Source organism: Rhineura floridana, chromosome 2, assembly GCF_030035675.1.
Source record: "Rhineura floridana isolate rRhiFlo1 chromosome 2, rRhiFlo1.hap2, whole genome shotgun sequence".
NCBI classification, from domain to species: Eukaryota; Metazoa; Chordata; class Lepidosauria; order Squamata; family Rhineuridae; genus Rhineura; species Rhineura floridana.
The window spans coordinates 112,891,421-112,908,192 of record NC_084481.1 but is presented as its reverse complement, the minus strand read 5'-3'; the positions used below and the strand labels follow the sequence as shown (position 1 = coordinate 112,908,192).

General features: G+C 41.2%; 1 protein-coding gene across 4 annotated transcripts in view; it reads right to left on the bottom strand.

Annotated features, from left to right (window-relative positions):
- Positions 1 to 16,772, bottom strand: part of KCNQ1 (potassium voltage-gated channel subfamily Q member 1) — a 507,266-nt gene that overhangs the window by 135,903 nt on the left and 354,591 nt on the right. For all 4 annotated transcript variants that reach the window (XM_061610163.1, XM_061610164.1, XM_061610165.1 and 1 more), the window contains one exon: positions 6,528 to 6,603. In XM_061610163.1, the coding sequence (XP_061466147.1) occupies positions 6,528 to 6,603 (76 nt within the window). The remainder of the gene's footprint in view (positions 1 to 6,527; positions 6,604 to 16,772) is intronic.

The window sequence follows — 16,772 nt, the reverse complement described above, 5'->3', positions numbered from 1 at the left end:
ACTTGTTTTTTGATATTTTGTGGTATTTATTGATACTGTTGAAGTTTTTTATTATTATTATTATGTTCTGAATTGTTTTTATTATATTGTTTTATTTTTCCTATGGAAGCCGCTTTGAGGACACCTGGTGATGAAAAGCGGCATACACATATATTAAATAAATAAATAAATAATTTTGTACACAAACTTTTTGGAGCCAAGGGTGAACAGTGAAGCTGCCAAGTCTGTGGATTACACCAAATTATTTGGGGCAGTGAAAACATAAGAGATATAAAAGTCTCTCTCCAAACTGGATGCCTGGGAATGAGGCTCATTTAAACTAAAGTGATACTGACTGGGGCAAAAGTTCCTAACATCATATATACAGTAACACCTCAGTTAACAAATCCTCCAGTAATGAAGCTCCTTTTAACAAAGGCTTTTTTAAGGTGAAGCTGACCAGCTTTGCTTTACTCTCAAATTTGCCATTCTTAGGCAAGGCGGTTGAGCGGGTGGTGGCAAAGCAGTTGCAAGCGCACTTGGAGGAAGCGGATTATCTGGACCCATTTCAATCGGGCTTCAGGCCTGGACATGGGACTGAAACAGCCTTGGTCGCCTTGGTAGATGATATGAGGAGGGCATGGGATAGGGGCGAATGCACCTTCCTTGTCCTCCTTGATCTCTCAGCGGCTTTTGATACCGTTGACCACGTTATCCTCCTGGACCGCCTGGAGAGGTTAGGCATGGGGGGCACTGTATTGCAGTGGTTCCATTCCTTCCTCTCTGGGAGGTACCAAAGAGTGGCATTGGAGGATGAGGTTTCGGATCCTTGGCCTCTCACTTGTGGGGTGCCGCAGGGTTCCATCCTCTCCCCGATGCTGTTCAACATCTATATAAAGCCGCTGGGGGCAATCATCAGGAGATTTGGGCTGCAATGTCATCAGTATGCGGATGACACGCAGCTCTATCTCTCATTTAAATCTTCACCGAGGTTGGCTGTAGAAACCCTGTCCAAGTGCCTGGAGTCGGTGAGTGGCTGGATGGGAAGGAATAAGCTGAAGCCGAACCCTGACAAAACCGAGGTACTGTTTGTGGGAGACAAGGGAAGGCTGGGGGATATGGACCTGGTGCTCAATGGGGTATGATTGCCCCTGAAAGACCAGGTCCGCAGCCTGGGGGTCATTCTTGACTCCCAGCTGTCCATGGAGGCCCAAGTCTCGCTTGTGAGCCGGGCGGCGCTGTATCAACTCCATCTGATACGGAGGCTGCGCCCCTACCTCCCCAACCATCTGCTCCCACCGGTGGTACATGCCCTGCTCACCTCTCGCCTAGACTACTGTAATGCGCTCTACGTGGGGTTACCCTTGAAAATGGTCTGGAAGCTGCAACTGGTACAGAATGCGGCGGCTCGTCTGATTAAAGGCAGCTGCCGGCAAGATCACATCACTCCAGTGCTGAAGGAGTTGCACTGGCTACCGGTTGCTTACCGGGCCCAATTCAAGGTGTTGGTTTTGACCTTTAAAACCCTATACGGTTTTAGCCCAGTCTATCTGAAGGAGTGCCTCCAGCATCGTCAGGGATGCGGCTCAACAAGATCAGCCTCAGAAGACCTTCTCTCGATCCCACCGATTAAAACAGCTAGACTGGTAAGGACTAGAGAGAGGGCCTTTTCAATAGTGGCCCCTACCCTGTGGAATTCTCTCCCAAATGATCTCCGCCATGCCCCTTCTATGATGAGCTTCCGCCGGGCCTTGAAGACCTGGCTCTTCAGGCAGGCTTTTGGGATGGGTTAGGTTTTTATTGTTAGGTTTTTAAATTTTAACGTTTAATGTATTGTTTTTATCTTGTACGTCGCCCAGAGTGGCTGGACAACCAGCCAGATGGGCGACTAATAAATTTAATAAATAAAATAAATAAATAAAATAAATACTATGGATAAACTTTCAAGCCTGTGCCTTTGCTTTAAGCTAAAACTGACCAGCCTATGTCTTTGCTTTGCTATCAATAAACTGGCAAGTCTATGCCTTTGCTTTAAAGTGAAACTGACAAGCCTGTGTGTTTGCTTTGCTTTAAAGAGATCTCTTGCTTTCTCCCAGGGCTGGGGAGGGAAGGATCCAATAGGATTCAGAAGGGGAGGGGGAGGCACCCTTTAAAGCCCCTGCTGAAGCTGCCCCCACCATCTATGAACAGGTGTAGGAACCTATCCCTATTCTTTCCATGTTATTCCTATCTCTGGTATCAAAGTTTCTGTTAAAGAAGTTATGTCCAGGAATGCATCTGTTTTGTTAACTGAGGTATTACTATACACTAATGGGATCTTTACTGGTGTTGATTATCTAAAAAGAGATCTTGGGGTTGTGGTGGGTAGTTCAATGGCAACAATAGCCCAGTGTGCCACAGCTGTGGAAAAAGGCAAATTCCATGCTAGGGATTAGGTAGTATCTTACTGAATTGTTGGGGACAAAATGGGAAACAGCTTGCCATCATGTCCTGCTTATGTGCTTCCTGAAGGGATCTGGTTGGACACTTAGGGAAGCAGGATGCTGGACTAGATAGACCTTTGCTGTGATCTTGAAGGGCTGTTCTTAGGCTCCTAAATTAAAATTTAGGCTCCTAAATTAAAATTAAGCACCTGCCATGTTTGAAGAAAGAAAGACAGCCAGACAGCCAGACAGCCAGACAGCCAGAAAGAAAGAAAGAAAGAAAGAAAGAAAGAAAGAAAGAAAGAAAGAAAGAAAGAAAGAAAGAAAGAAAGAAAGAAAGAAAGAAAGAAAGAATCTGCTTAAAATGGAGATGTCAGAATAGCTGATCCTCTCATATCAGATATTGGAGTTCTACCAATGTGTTCTACTACACATGCTGTCCCTGCCCTTAAACCCACCCCTCCTCTTTTAACAATGTGGTAAAGCCCACACCTTCCTAACATAAGAAGATCCTGCTGGATCAGGTCAGTGGCCCATCTAGTCCAGCATCCTGTTCTCACAGTGGCCAACCAGATGCCCATGGGAGGCCGCAAGCAGGACCTGAATGCAAAGAGCACTCTCCCGTATTGTGCCTTCCAGCGACTGGTATTAGGAAGCTTACTGCCTCTGACTGTGGTGGTGGAGTCCTCCATGAATTTGTCTAATCCTCTTTTAAAGCCATCCAAGTTGGTGGCCATCACTGCCTCTTATGGGAGCGAACCCCATAGCTTAACTATGCACTTTGTGAAGAAGTACTGTCTTTTGTCTGTCCTGAATCCTCCAACATTCAGCTTCATTGGATGCCGACGATTTCCAGTTTTATAAGAGATGAAGAAAAACTTTCTCTATCCACCTTCTCCATGCCATGCAGAACTTTATACACTTCTACATGCCACATCTTACTCATTTTTTCTCTAAACTAAAAAGCCTCAAATGCTGCAACCTTACCTTATAGGGAAGTTGCTCTATCCCCTTGATCATTTTGGTTGTCCTTTTCTGAACTTTTTCCAACTCTACAATATCTTTTTGAGGTGAGGTGACTAGAGCTGTGCACAGTATTCCAAAAGCAGTTGCACCATAGATAACAGCATTATGATATTATCAGTTTTAGGTTCAATTCCTTTCCTAATGATCCCTACCATGGAGTTTGCCTTTTTTTACAGCTGCCACACACTGGGTCGACATCTTCGTAAAACTATCCAGGGCTACCCTGAGGTCTCATTCCTGGTCAGTCACTTCCAGTTCACATCCCATGTGCATATATACCATCTTATCAGGAGGTCTGTTCTGCACAACACAGGAAACGGACCTTTAGCGTGGCGGCACCTACCTTGTGGAATTCCTTCCCCTTAAATATTAGACAGGCACCATCTCTGTTATCTTTTCGGTGCCTATTGAAGACCTTCCTCTTTCAACAAGCCTTTTAAGTTTAGATCTTATCCCAGTCTGCTTCTGTGTTGGAATTTCTTTTTAATATGTATTAAAAACTTTTTTTAAAACCAGTATTTTTAGCCTTTTTAAAAAAAAGTCTTGAAAGCTTTTAAAAAAATGTTTTTAAAGATGTTTTGTTTTAATGTATTTTAAAGTCTGTTTTTATGGTGTTTAAAGTGTTTTTAGTGCTTTTGTTTGTTTGCCACCCTGGGCTCCTGCTGGGAGGAAGGGAGATACATAAATCAAGTAATAAATAAATATATGCTCCAACAAGCATAACTTTACACTTGTTTAAATTGAATTGCATTTGCCATTTTACTGCCCATTCACTCAGTTTGGAGAGGGCCTTTTGGAGCTCTTCGCAATCCCATTTTGTTTTAACAACCCTGGACAATTTAGTACCATCAGCAAACTTGGCCACTTCACTGTTGTATGAACAAGCTAAGTAACACAGGTCCCAGTAGGGATCTTGGGGAAATCCACTTTCCACATCCCTTTATTTATTCCTACTCTCTGCTTCCTGCTACTTAACCAATTCCTGATCCACAAGAGGACCTCTCCTCTTATTCCATTACTGCTAAGCTTACTCAAAAGTAAATAAGCTGAGCTATGTCAACTATTTTAGAAATTCCATTTTTGTTATTGCCTATTATTGTCAATCCTCTATTGCCTAGTTATACTGCTTGCATAGCATCTTCACTATTAGTGGTTATGAGCTCACTCCAACTGATTTTCATTAGAAAGATGGAGAGAATCCTGGTAGAAAGTGTTCCTAGATAGATTTGTACCTGTTCAGTTAAAGCAATGGAATGGCTGCTGCCTAGTGACAGCTGAGGGAAGAGCCCAATGGAGCTGATAGTGTGCCCCCAAACCTCACCCTCTGCTGAAGCCTGATGGAATTAAATCAAACACTCCATAGATTCTGCTGAGAGACCAGCACTCTGGGACCCTTTTCAGTGAAAGAGTAGGCAAAAATGCTTCAAATAAAGAAACAGTACAATTATACAAATTTAGTAAATTGGTTATTACTTCATATGCAGATTATTTAAATTGGTGTTAAATTAATCATTTTACTAAGTTTATTTTAATTATTTAACAGTTTATTAAATTGTTATATAGAGCCATGTTCACACAAGCAGATACTTTAGTTTAACAATCCAAAATGTGCTTTCTTTCACAGAGGACCAGTCATTGTATTATTGTTGTTATAATAATGGTTACTACTAGGACCCTACCTAGGGTTAACATAGTATTTACTATGCATTAGTAATATATTGAAGTCCTGATCACATAGGTTATCAAGGTCACTGGTTACCCTCTTTCCCAATAAAATCAACCTCAGTGGAGGTGTGGTGCTTGAAAGGTAAGTAGCCACCTGACCCAAGCAACCCATATGACTCAAACTTCCATTGGTTACCAATGTGACCTGGAGCCTGCCTACAAGAAAGTGGATTTTTCCAGCTTCAGCCACATCACAGTACTAATTTTATCTTGCTTTATTTCTAAAAGCAAGTTTAAATAAAGCCTGTATGTATGGAAAGAACATGTTTGAAAGCATGTGGGCAATGTCTTGCTCAAAAATCTCAGAAGTCAAAAAACTGGCCGAACAAGATTTCCACTGCTTGAGGGTGAGGCATCAATATTCTGCATAGTTCCATGCCCTTCTCTCCTTCTGACTGGCAAAATCCAAAGAAAGTATGCACAATAGTTAGGAAAAATAAATAAATTATGCAGTGTAAGAGAAAAATCATGCATAGTGGTCTAGTCTACATTACAGAAACCAGTTTTTCTTAAAACCGAATTTGGGTTGTCTGGGTGTAGAATTTTACGCCTGATAAATATATCAGTCCTAGTGTTTGAGCATAAGGTGTAATACAGAAGTCGCAGGAGGTTGTAGTTTTATCCCCAGCAAGTTTTCCATGAACTCTGTAATCCTTTCATGAATAAGGCTGATGGTTCTGACTACCACATACAAACTGTGTGCAAGAAGAACAGAATGACAAGATGAAAAAGCTTGCTACTGAAGTTCAAACACCTAAAGTTTATTATGTGTTCATGGGAATACAGCCTATTGAGATGCCAGAATGCCAATAACTAAAATTGACACTGGAAATTATACTATCAGTATGCTGTAAAATATAGCTAGCTCAGAACAGACTTTCCCTGAAGCGCGTGTGAGATAAAGGTGGCAGAAATCTTCCAGTGTGCTAGCAAAATTCTATCCCAGCTTTCTTATCAGGACCTTAGCAAGTGTGAGATAGAAACAAGGTTAAGGTAGTATTCTAATCTCTAGGCCCACTGAGTCAGCTTGACAATAATATACAGCTCAGAATTAATGAAGACATATGAGAATGTTTGCATTGTACAGAGACAGAGATAACAGAAGGTGAAAGGTCAAGTCCATTAGCAGAAAATAACATTTTAATTCATGGTGCATTTCAGGGGCTTAGCCTGTTCGCAGTGCATCTACAGTTGACTAACCTGCTGCTAAACAACCACCCTATTCAAGAAGGGAGAGAATAGTGAGTGTAACTCACCATTTCTAAAATGAATTGCCAAGGTCTTTTCTTTCTTAATCCCATAAAAGAAACAATGGTAAACTTGAAGAATAAAATAGTTTATTTAGATAAAGCAGCTCTCTGTTCATCACCTCACCTGAAATTTCTTCTTTGCCACAAAATATTGCATCCGACGTATCACCTTAATGGCAGAACGGTGATGTTCTCGCAAGCTGTGAGAAAAATGAGAAGGGTGAGTCAGGTGAAAAAGAGCATCTCTGCCCAGATAATCATGATAATGATCCCCAGTAAGTGGATTGGTAACAAGTGAATGTTTATAGAAGGTAACAATTCTTCCTGTGGACACAACATGCTACTATTATTGTGACAAAGGACAAAGCTACTAAAATCCAAAATTTTATCTCTATGGTTTATACTACTACTTAATGTCTCTCACAGTATTAAGTAGTGAAGAGTACATGAAATCTACCCCTGTGTCAAATGAATCCATCCAGTTATCTTTCCTATCCTCTTTGCCTCAAAAGTAACCGCCATTCATACGGAAAGGTACAGATTTCAAATTTCTGTGCTTGCTGATGCACACAATTAAAAAAACAAGCACCCTCACATTTTATATGACACCCCCCCTCCCATGGCCTGGTAAAGTAGGGAAGGGAGGGTGGGTGCTGCCACATTTTACAAAAAGGTTTCCTTCCCCTTATTATTTTTTTAAATTCTGTATTGTTCTGGTTGGATGCAAGATAAACAAAGGCAATACAGCATTTACAACTGTAATTGTGATGAAGCATATCAGTACACGAAAAGCAAATTAGCAAAAGGTTACTTTCATTTAACCAGAATCAGAGTATGCCAGAAAACTAAAGTTAAAATATAAAACCTTAATTTTTTTGCAGTTGGATTTCTTCAAGGAGCTCAAGGTGGCATATGTGGCTCTCCATATTATCCTCACAACAACCTTATGAGGTAGGTTAGGCTGCAAGTTAGCGGACTGGCTTAAGGTCATCTGGCAAGCACCATGATCAAGTAAGAATTTGAACCCTGGTCTTCCAGGTCCTAGTCCGACACTCCAACCACTACAACACACTGCCTCTCCATTTGTTTTCAAAACACAAATATGTATAGTAACAAGGGATCAAAAAGAATTCTCAAGAGAAATATTTATAGTGTAGAGACATGTATGAGTGCTATGTAGACCTCAGTTGGATTACTACAAGTTCATTCTCCATCACCCGAAAGCCCTTCCTCCTTGGAGCAGGACTGGGGGGACTGCATCTGGTGCAAGGTCAAAGAGACAGGAATGCTATTGGTGTACCACCCACCCTGCTGCCCAACAGCCTCCCTGGCCAGACTGGCCATGGTGGTCTCCAGAATGATAATCCTGGGTGACTTAAACGTCCATGCTAAGAACAGCTTGAGTCCAGTTTGAGATTTTGTGGCCTCTATGGTGACCATGTGATTGTCTCAAATGGTCTGACACAGAGTGGGGCATACTCTCAATTTGGTCTTTGCTCCGAGTGGGGAGCGGGAATGTACTGGAAGTAGGTGGGGAAGATATTACTCCATTGTCATAGTCTGACCACTTCCTGGTGAAGTTTGGTCTTGCAGCAACTACTTCTGTCTGAAGGGATGGGGGACCAATTTGGATGGTCCGCCCTCGGAGACTGAGGATCCTGATGGATTTTTTTTTTAAAAAAGAACAGTTTATATTTTGTTCTCCCCAAAAAATAACATGAACAATAACAACAAAGAGCAATTATGTACTTTTTTTTGCATACATTGTAAATTAGCTGTGCAGCATCCATCAGAACCATAATACTTTTCATTGCATAATGGCTATTTTTTTCTGATGGCTCTGGGGGATATTCCATTGGATAGAGCAAGTGATCCTGTTGAGGCTCTTGTTTCATTGTGGAACAGTGAGATGAGTAGGGCCACTGACTCAATCACTGCCAAAGGTCCTCTCTGACACTGTGGAGATGCTCCCTGGTATCCCAAGGGGTTGTGGTTGATGAAGTGGGCTGGACAAAGACTGGAGCACAAGTGATGGAAATCTGGCTGAAGGCTGACTGAATACATGTTAGGACACGTAACTGTGCTACCATTGGGCGGTGAAGGCAGTGAAGAAATTGTACTTCATTGTATCCATCACACACTCAAGGAGTCACCCACCAGAGTTTTTCTGTGTGGTCTGGTGATTGGTTATCCTGGATTTCGGGGAGGGGTGTCTCTAAAATATACAGTGACTAGCTGCAAGCAGCTTGCAAGACACTTTGAGGATGAAGTCACTCTACTTTGTATTTATTAATTATTATTTATTAAACTTATATCCCACCCTTCCTTCCAGAAGCAGCCCAGGGCAGCAAACAAAACACTAAAAATACTTTAAAACACCTTAAAAACAGACTTTAATATATATAAAAACAAAACATCTTAAAAAACAAATTAGAACAAAGCATCTTTGAAAACATCTTTAAAAAAAGCTTTAGAAGAATCTTAAACAGCAATTCCAACACACAACACATTCTGTGTAGTGACTTAGATGCTGCTACAGTGAATTTGGTTGGTGTTCAATGCAACATTGGCCCAGGGTTACTGGACCATTTCCAGTTGATATGGCTTGATGATGTGGAGAGGATACTTGCAGCAATGCATCCGCCGACTTGACATCTGGACCCCTGCCTTTCCTGGTTAGTTAAAGCTAGCCAAAGCAGGGTGGATCCAGAGTGTTGTGAATGCATCACTGCATGATGAGAGGCGCTGGCCACCCTTAAAGAGGTGTTGGTGCGGCTGCTTTTTAAAAAGCCCACCCTGGACCCAACTGTGTGTGACAACTACCCGCCAGTTGCTAATACCTTGGTGGTGGACAGGATGGTGGCAGAGCAACCACAAGTGTTCCTGGATGACCTGTATTGAGACAGGGACAGGACAAGTGTGACCCTGTTACTATTACTTGATCTCCCAATGGCTTTTGATACCATTGTCCATGATATCCTCCTGGACTGACCATGTGGGATGGGTATCAGAGGCACTATACTACAATGGTTCCGTTCCTATCTGCATGGCTGCATCCAGAATGTAGCATTGGGGGAATGCTCTTTGACTCCTTAGCACCTTTGCTATGGGCATTATTTTGTTTCCAATGCTACGTGAAGCCATTGAGAGCAGTCATTACAAATATGGAGCATGGTGCAATTAGTATGCTGATATCATGCGGTTCTACATCTCCATAACATCTGAATCAGGAGAGGTTCTACAAGCTCTGGACCAGTGTCTTAATGCAGTGGTGGACTGGATGAAGGCCAATAACCTGAGTTTCAATCTTGGGAAGATGGAGACTCTGTGGATAGCTGGTTCCCATGTCTGGAAGATAGGCCAGTTGCCCGTCCTGATAGGGTTGCACTCCCTCTAAAAGAGGAGGTATGTAGTTCAGGGATACTCCTGGATACATCTGTGTCAAAAGAGGCCCAAGTGACCTCACTGTCTGGGTATGCCTTTTACTAGCTTTGTCTGGTACACCAGCTATAGCAATATCTGGATTGGGATAACTTGACCACTGTAGTCCATGCACTGGAAACGTTGAGACTGGAATATTGCAATGTGCCTTATGTGGGGCTGCCCTTCTATCTAGTCCAGAAGCTTTGGCTGATGCGGAATGCAGCAGCTCAACTGGTGATGGGGGCAGACAACTGACAGCATGTGACAGCTCTGCTAAAACATCTGCACTGGGCCAGGTTCCAGGGTCTGTTGTGTTGAGATAAAACGCACTGAACTTGGGTCCAGGATACCTTAAGGACCACCTGAGCCCTTATATCCCAGCTTGATCACTGAGATCATCCAGAGGAGTGCTGTTAGTTGTCCCCTATGTAACAGAGGCCCAACTGGCCTCAACCAGAAGTTGGGCAGTTAGTATTGCCGGTCTCATGCTGTGGAACACTCTTCCAGCAGAGATTTGGTAGGCATCCAGACTTTGGACTTTCAGGTGTCTCTTGAAGACGTTTTTTGTGTTAATAAGCTTATGTAGCTGTTAAAAAAAGGTTTTTTTGAGTAGCCAGTCGTTTTATTGATTGTTTGATAATGCTTTATGTTGTTGTACACCTCCCTGATGTTTTGCATGAGGGCAGTATACAATTGTTTTTACAAATAAAAATAAATACTGGAGTATGTGGTTGGAGTGCTGAGTCCATTTTGTGGTACACACCTGCTCACCCCAGTCATTAAGTGAAACCTTTAGCACATTATATGAAACAATTTTTAAAAATCACCAGTGCCTATCGTTCATTTTAACAGAAGGGAACTGTCTTTGTTCAATACCCCAGTATGAATTTTGCTGGATGTGCGCCAAGCAAGACTGCTCTTTTCATTCAAGGCAATAAATTATAGTTTCACTAAACTCAATTTAATGCTGGTGAAAGACGAGAGTGAGGTGACTGAGTTCTCCCCACTGAACAGACAGAATCACAGCAGCAACACCACAAACTTTCTCAGCTGTAGAGTTGATGAGAATAGCACAATCCCATTTAAAGTTTGGCGGTATCACTAGAAGAAATGCCCCATTTAGTGCCATTTAGAAAAACAACTTGCACTGAGAACACAAGTTCATAAATGTAATAGTGAAAGATTTCAGTCACTTTAAGTGTGAACTATAAATCTCACGTGAAATGAAGTGGTATGTTGAAGAGATAGGAAGCCTTTCTTATATTAAACCATTCTTCAGCCATCCGTTTGTGAAAACTTGTAAGCATTTTGTTGTCTGCTATCTAATCTGTTATTAACAAAGCCTGAAAAACTGGAGAATAGGATACTATTGTTCCAGTTACAAAGTCAGTGATATTAGCACATTTGCTTAATACACGCCTTGACTAAGCGACAATTATACCCAAAGTTAATTATTTTACTGTTGAACAGTGATGGGCAGAAGGTAGATCTCCAGCTGGTTTCCAGATCAGTAAGGATTTCTGACTTTCAACTGTTTAACAACAATAAAATGACCCCAATTATGAAAGCTTGTGGGGAGGGTTACTATTAGAATTTATTTTTGTGTGTGGAAGGACACTGTTCAATTCTAGTACTGAGAACAAGTTCCTGGGCCCAGAATTCTTTAATTCTAAGTGCTTGTCTTTTGCACCGAGCTCTGGTTGATGGATCCTGGGATTGTAGATCCCATAAGCCTGAATTCTAACCACCCTTGATGTTGAATGTAACAGATGACAAGATTTCAAATGTGAAAAAATTGTTAGTATTACCGTAACTGTTTATTTATATACCACTTTTTTTGTCCAAATGGCTCCCATAGCAGTGAGTTGCATATTTAAACAAACAAACAAACAAACAAACAAAAATGAAATCATCAAAACAATAAAAGACAGTGAAGTCGCAACATCAGGGGACAAAAATAAAATAAAGCTTTCCCATGCTAAAGGAGCACCAAGTGTTTGTCAAACACACCTGACCCCCCACCATCCCACATACTAAGGAGTCAGAAACTCTCCACCAACACAACAACCCTTTTTAAAAAAAATTGCTATCAGTTTCCACAAAGATTTCAAAGCAAGCACAACTGTTTAAGAGCAACAGGTGGCTTTTGCAGAAGGACTGCAGAAAAGATGCACAGTTGATTCATACATACTTACTTCCCTATGAAATTGCAACCACTCTGTGTCCTATTAAAAGAGACACACTTTAAAGCTACAATCCTTATAGTCACTTACCTGAGAGTAAGCCCCACTAAACTTAACGGGTCTTAATTCTGAGTAGACATGTATAGGACAATGCCATAATATTTATGAAGAGCAGAGGAGTTAGTGCTTCTCCATTGCACCCATAGCATACACACACACATGCACACACTCATACACACAAGTACTAGAGCAGTAATGGGGAACCTGTGGCCCTCCAGATGTTGTTGCGCTCTTTTTATCCCAGACAGTAGGCCAATGGTCAAGTGTATTTAGAGGTGGAATTCAACAATATCTGGAGGACCAAAGGTTCCTCATCCCTGCACTAGAGCAATGAACTGGGGAGACAATAGGAATGCTGGGCATGGGTGTTTTTTTTTTTGTTATTCTGGACAAAAGCAGATGATTTGGCTATGGAAGGATAGTATGTGGTCCCTTTGTCATCGACAGATCACTACAATGTACAGTCAGACTAACAGGAGGTCCTAACAGCTGCAGAAATGGACCCACCCTCTGAGTAATATGAAGCCAAATGGGTTCCTGACTGCCCCAAGAGAGTTTCTGGCTGCCCCAGCCAGTGATCCTGTTGATAACTGGGATAAATGACCCAGGTAGTTGATACAATTGCTCCTAAATGTCCTCTCCATGTGATATGCCAAATGATCTCCCTATACTGTGGCGAGGATGGCAGCAAAGAAATCATATTTTCCTACCTCCATTGCATCCACACAAAGTCATTCAGTGGAACTATTTTAAGTGGTGAAAGCAGAAGTTAGCAATAAGAATGAGTCAATTGCTCACTGTGACAATTTTGCTAGACCCTTTTCAGATAAAGTCGCTTGCATCTGCTCTGATTAGGTATTATAGCTTTGGCAGATCCTAATGATGTACAGTACTTTTGGTATCTACTTGTCCAGTTCTCATGGACAGGATTCAATTTGTACAGTCTGAGGATGTGGACAAGATCCTTGGTAGTGTGAGATTAATCACTTGTGTGCTTGAGCGTTGCCCTTCCTGGCTGATTAAGGAAGTCCAAGGAGGCTTGTTCAAGTGGGTGAGAAAGATGTTGTTCCATCCAGCCTTAAGATAGCTTTAGTAAGACCTCTATTGAAAAAGCCCTCTCTAGATCCCACCGTATTGGATAATTTCCAACCAGTCTCAAATCTACCATTTTTGAGGGTAAGAAAATGAGTTCATAGTCGTATCTCAGCTCTAGGTTTCTTGGATGAAACAGATAATCCAGACCCATTTCAATCCGGCTTCAGTCCTGGTTTTGTGATTGAAACAGCATTTGTCACCTTGATACATGACGCAAACCAGAAACTAGACAGGGAGAGTATCACTGTTGGTTCTCTCAATGGTATTCAGCACCATCAACCATGGTATTCTTGTGGACCACCTGCCAGGGATAAGTTTGAGAGGCACTGTTTTGCCATGGCTCTGGTACTTCCTCCAGGGTCAGTCCCAGAAGGTGATAATGGAGCATTCCTATTCAGCACTTTTGCCATTAGTATAAGGTGTCCCTCAGGGCTTGAGTCTGTTCCCCATGCTGTTCAACATCTACATGGAACTGCTGGGATAAGTCATCTGTGGGTTTGGTGCATTATTATCAATACGTGTCTGGTATGCAACTATATTTCTCTTTTTCATCTAATACCAAGGAGGGTGTTGGGGTTCTGGACCAGTGCCTGAAGTTGGTAATGGGCTGGATGAGAGCTAACAAAAGAAGCTCAATCCAGATAAGATAGGTGTGCTTCTGATGAGGAGGAAAATTGAATCCCTATTCCAGAGTCTATCTATTTTGGATGAGATTGTATTCTCTTTGAAAAATCAGGTTCATAGTATGGAAGTGCTCCTGGATTCCTTTCTACATGTGTATGACCTGGTGGTGGTGGTGATGGGCAGGAGTGCCTCTGCTCAGCTTAGTTTGGTCTTCCACAGTGTTCCTGAGGAAGTCAAGTCAGGTAACAAATGTCTTAGTTACAATAAGACTGGATTACTGAATTGTGCTCTACATGGGGCTACCTTTGAAAAGACTTTGGAAGCTGCAGTTGCTCAAGAATCCAGCAGCAAGGATGTTAGAAGGCACATACATGCCCATGGGACTATTGACACTTGATATATGTATTTTTAGGATCCACCCTATTCTCTTGACTACTTTTTTACCTGATTTTAAACTTGTATTATAAATTGTTGTAGCCCACCCGAAGACCTCATGTTGAAGGGCAGGCAAGAAATATAACAAACAATACTAATACTAATATGTACATCTATCTTGCAATACCTACACTGGCTGCCAACTTGCTTCCAGTGTTAGTGATTACCTTTAAAGCCTTAAATAGTTTGGGCCCAAGATACCCGAGGGATCACACCCTTCCATACTATCCTACTTGCTCTCTAAGATCAGAAAAAGAGGCCCTTCTCTGTGTTCCACTAGGTTGGAGGAACAGTCAATGATAGCAAGATATAAGGCCTTTTCAGTGGCTGCACCAATATTGTGGAACACCTTGCCCACAAAGTGTGGATGGCTCCCACTCTGGTTGTATTTGGGAAAACTTGTTTATTCCTGCACGCTTTTGCCCACTAAGGTCATTTTTACTTGTGATTTCTGCTATTGTTGCTTTGAAGTGGATTTTAATGTTATGTATTTTATTATGTATTTTATTGTTTGTTGTTTGTATTTTAAAATATTTTAATTTTGTATTGTGACTTTAAATTGTTATAAGCCACCCTGAGAAGTGCATGGGCACAAGAAGGGCAGGACAGAAATTTTTATATTAAAAGAAAAGAAAAGCAAGTGTAATTTAGGAATATTTCAAATAGAGTTGCTCTATAATTATATATAAAGAGATAATTTATGAAATTGACTAGCCAAAATTAACTACAATATTTCTGAAATGTTCTCTTGAAAATAATTATAAATCATCATTTAATAAATCTCTTAATTTTTTTTATTCCTATTTTATAAAATCAACTTGACATACCTACCATGACAAAGGCAGGAAATACCGAACGTCAAGTCTACACTTAGTTTAAAGTTTAAATTTCCTGTTTTTGATTGATCTGAATTATTGTCTAAACAGCACGTGTTAATCTTGTAGAGCACATTCCCTATTTTACATTTAAATTTACTGTTTTTTGTTTAATTTGCTTTCTTTCCTGATGTGTGTGTGTTTGTATGCATGTGTCGCTGCTTTGCATTATGTTGGTTGTTTAGCAGTTTAACTGAATATGTATCCTTTGCTGTCAGGAAAACATTTCTCAGTGATTTTGTGCTTGCAGCAAATAAAGATGGTAGCCTTTTCATTTTGATGTTATTGGATTAGTAAAATATTCTAGAACCAAATCTTCTTCCAATACACAATTAGGACAATATTATTTGCTATAGTCTTTTGTGAGATAAATGGATTTAAAGGTCGTATGCCACCTTCATGATGACTCTTCAATAGAGAAGAGAATAACAGAATTAAAATATATTGACAAAATAATATTATACTATGGTTGATGCAGGTTACCAAACATATTCCCCCCCCCCAATTTTCTTGATTTTGTATCTGAAGCTGAATTAAAATACATGACTACTTTTTGTTTTCTTTTCACATCCAGACACAATTACAGGTGCTAGTTTTTAGAGCCCTAAGAGGCTTAGCTAAAGGTTACTTGGAGAATGCCTGCTCCCATACAAATGTTCTCACTCCAGTCTTTATTTTAAGCTAGATTACCAATGACATGAAGCAGAGCATTTCCATGATGGCTCTGTGGCAGTGGAAGCTGGTGGTCCAAATGTCCGTGGTACAGTGAATCCACTCTGGGTTTTAGTCCAAACTTTCAGGGAGCTGTCCAAAGTGCAGCACCTTGGGCAACTCCTTGAAAGTTTGGACTAAAACTCGGAGCGGATTCACTGCACCACTGACATCATAGCCACCAGCCTCCACTGCTCCGTGGGTACTCCCTCTTGAAAGAGGCCAGACAAATGGTAGGCTTTTAGGGGGGGGGAACACGTTTATTCCTCTAGGCCAGCCTTTCCCAACCTTTGAGTCCTCAGATGTTGTTGGACTACAACTCCCATCAGCCCCTGTCAGCATGGCCAATTGTCAGGAATGATGGGAATTGTAGTCCAGGAACATCTGGGGACCCAAAGGTTGGGAAAGGCTGCTCTAGGCATTTGACTTGTGTTAATGTTATTGGTTGATACTAAATTGCTTTTATTTTCCTCTGCTGAATATTTACATATTCAAGGTGATTGCATTTAATTTATGCAATTGTTGGATTTTGGTTGTTACATTGTTAGTGTGTTCGTTTCCTGACAGAAATTGTAGTATATATAAAAAGAAGAAAAAGGAATGTTTTTTTAGGCATTATCTGCAACAGACCACATTTTAGTGATACATGTTGCAAATGAGCTGGCACACGTTTTCTGTGCAAGCAGGGAAATTTTTCCTGTGTAACAAAATCTGATGGAAGAGATCCGGAACACCCGCATGAAGCCATTTCACTAGTACATTTAAGCCTAATGAAATCTTTCAGCATTTGCTCCCTTGAGAATTTTGGTATAGAATTTGCTGTAGTCCAAGGTTAGTCTAATCTTTTCACACACTCTGTCATTCCTAGTAAGGTATTCATGACGGAGCTTCTCATTACTGAGCTGTGTTTTACATGTGATGTGCTGAAGTGGATTAAGTTGCACCTTCAGGTACAGGAAATGA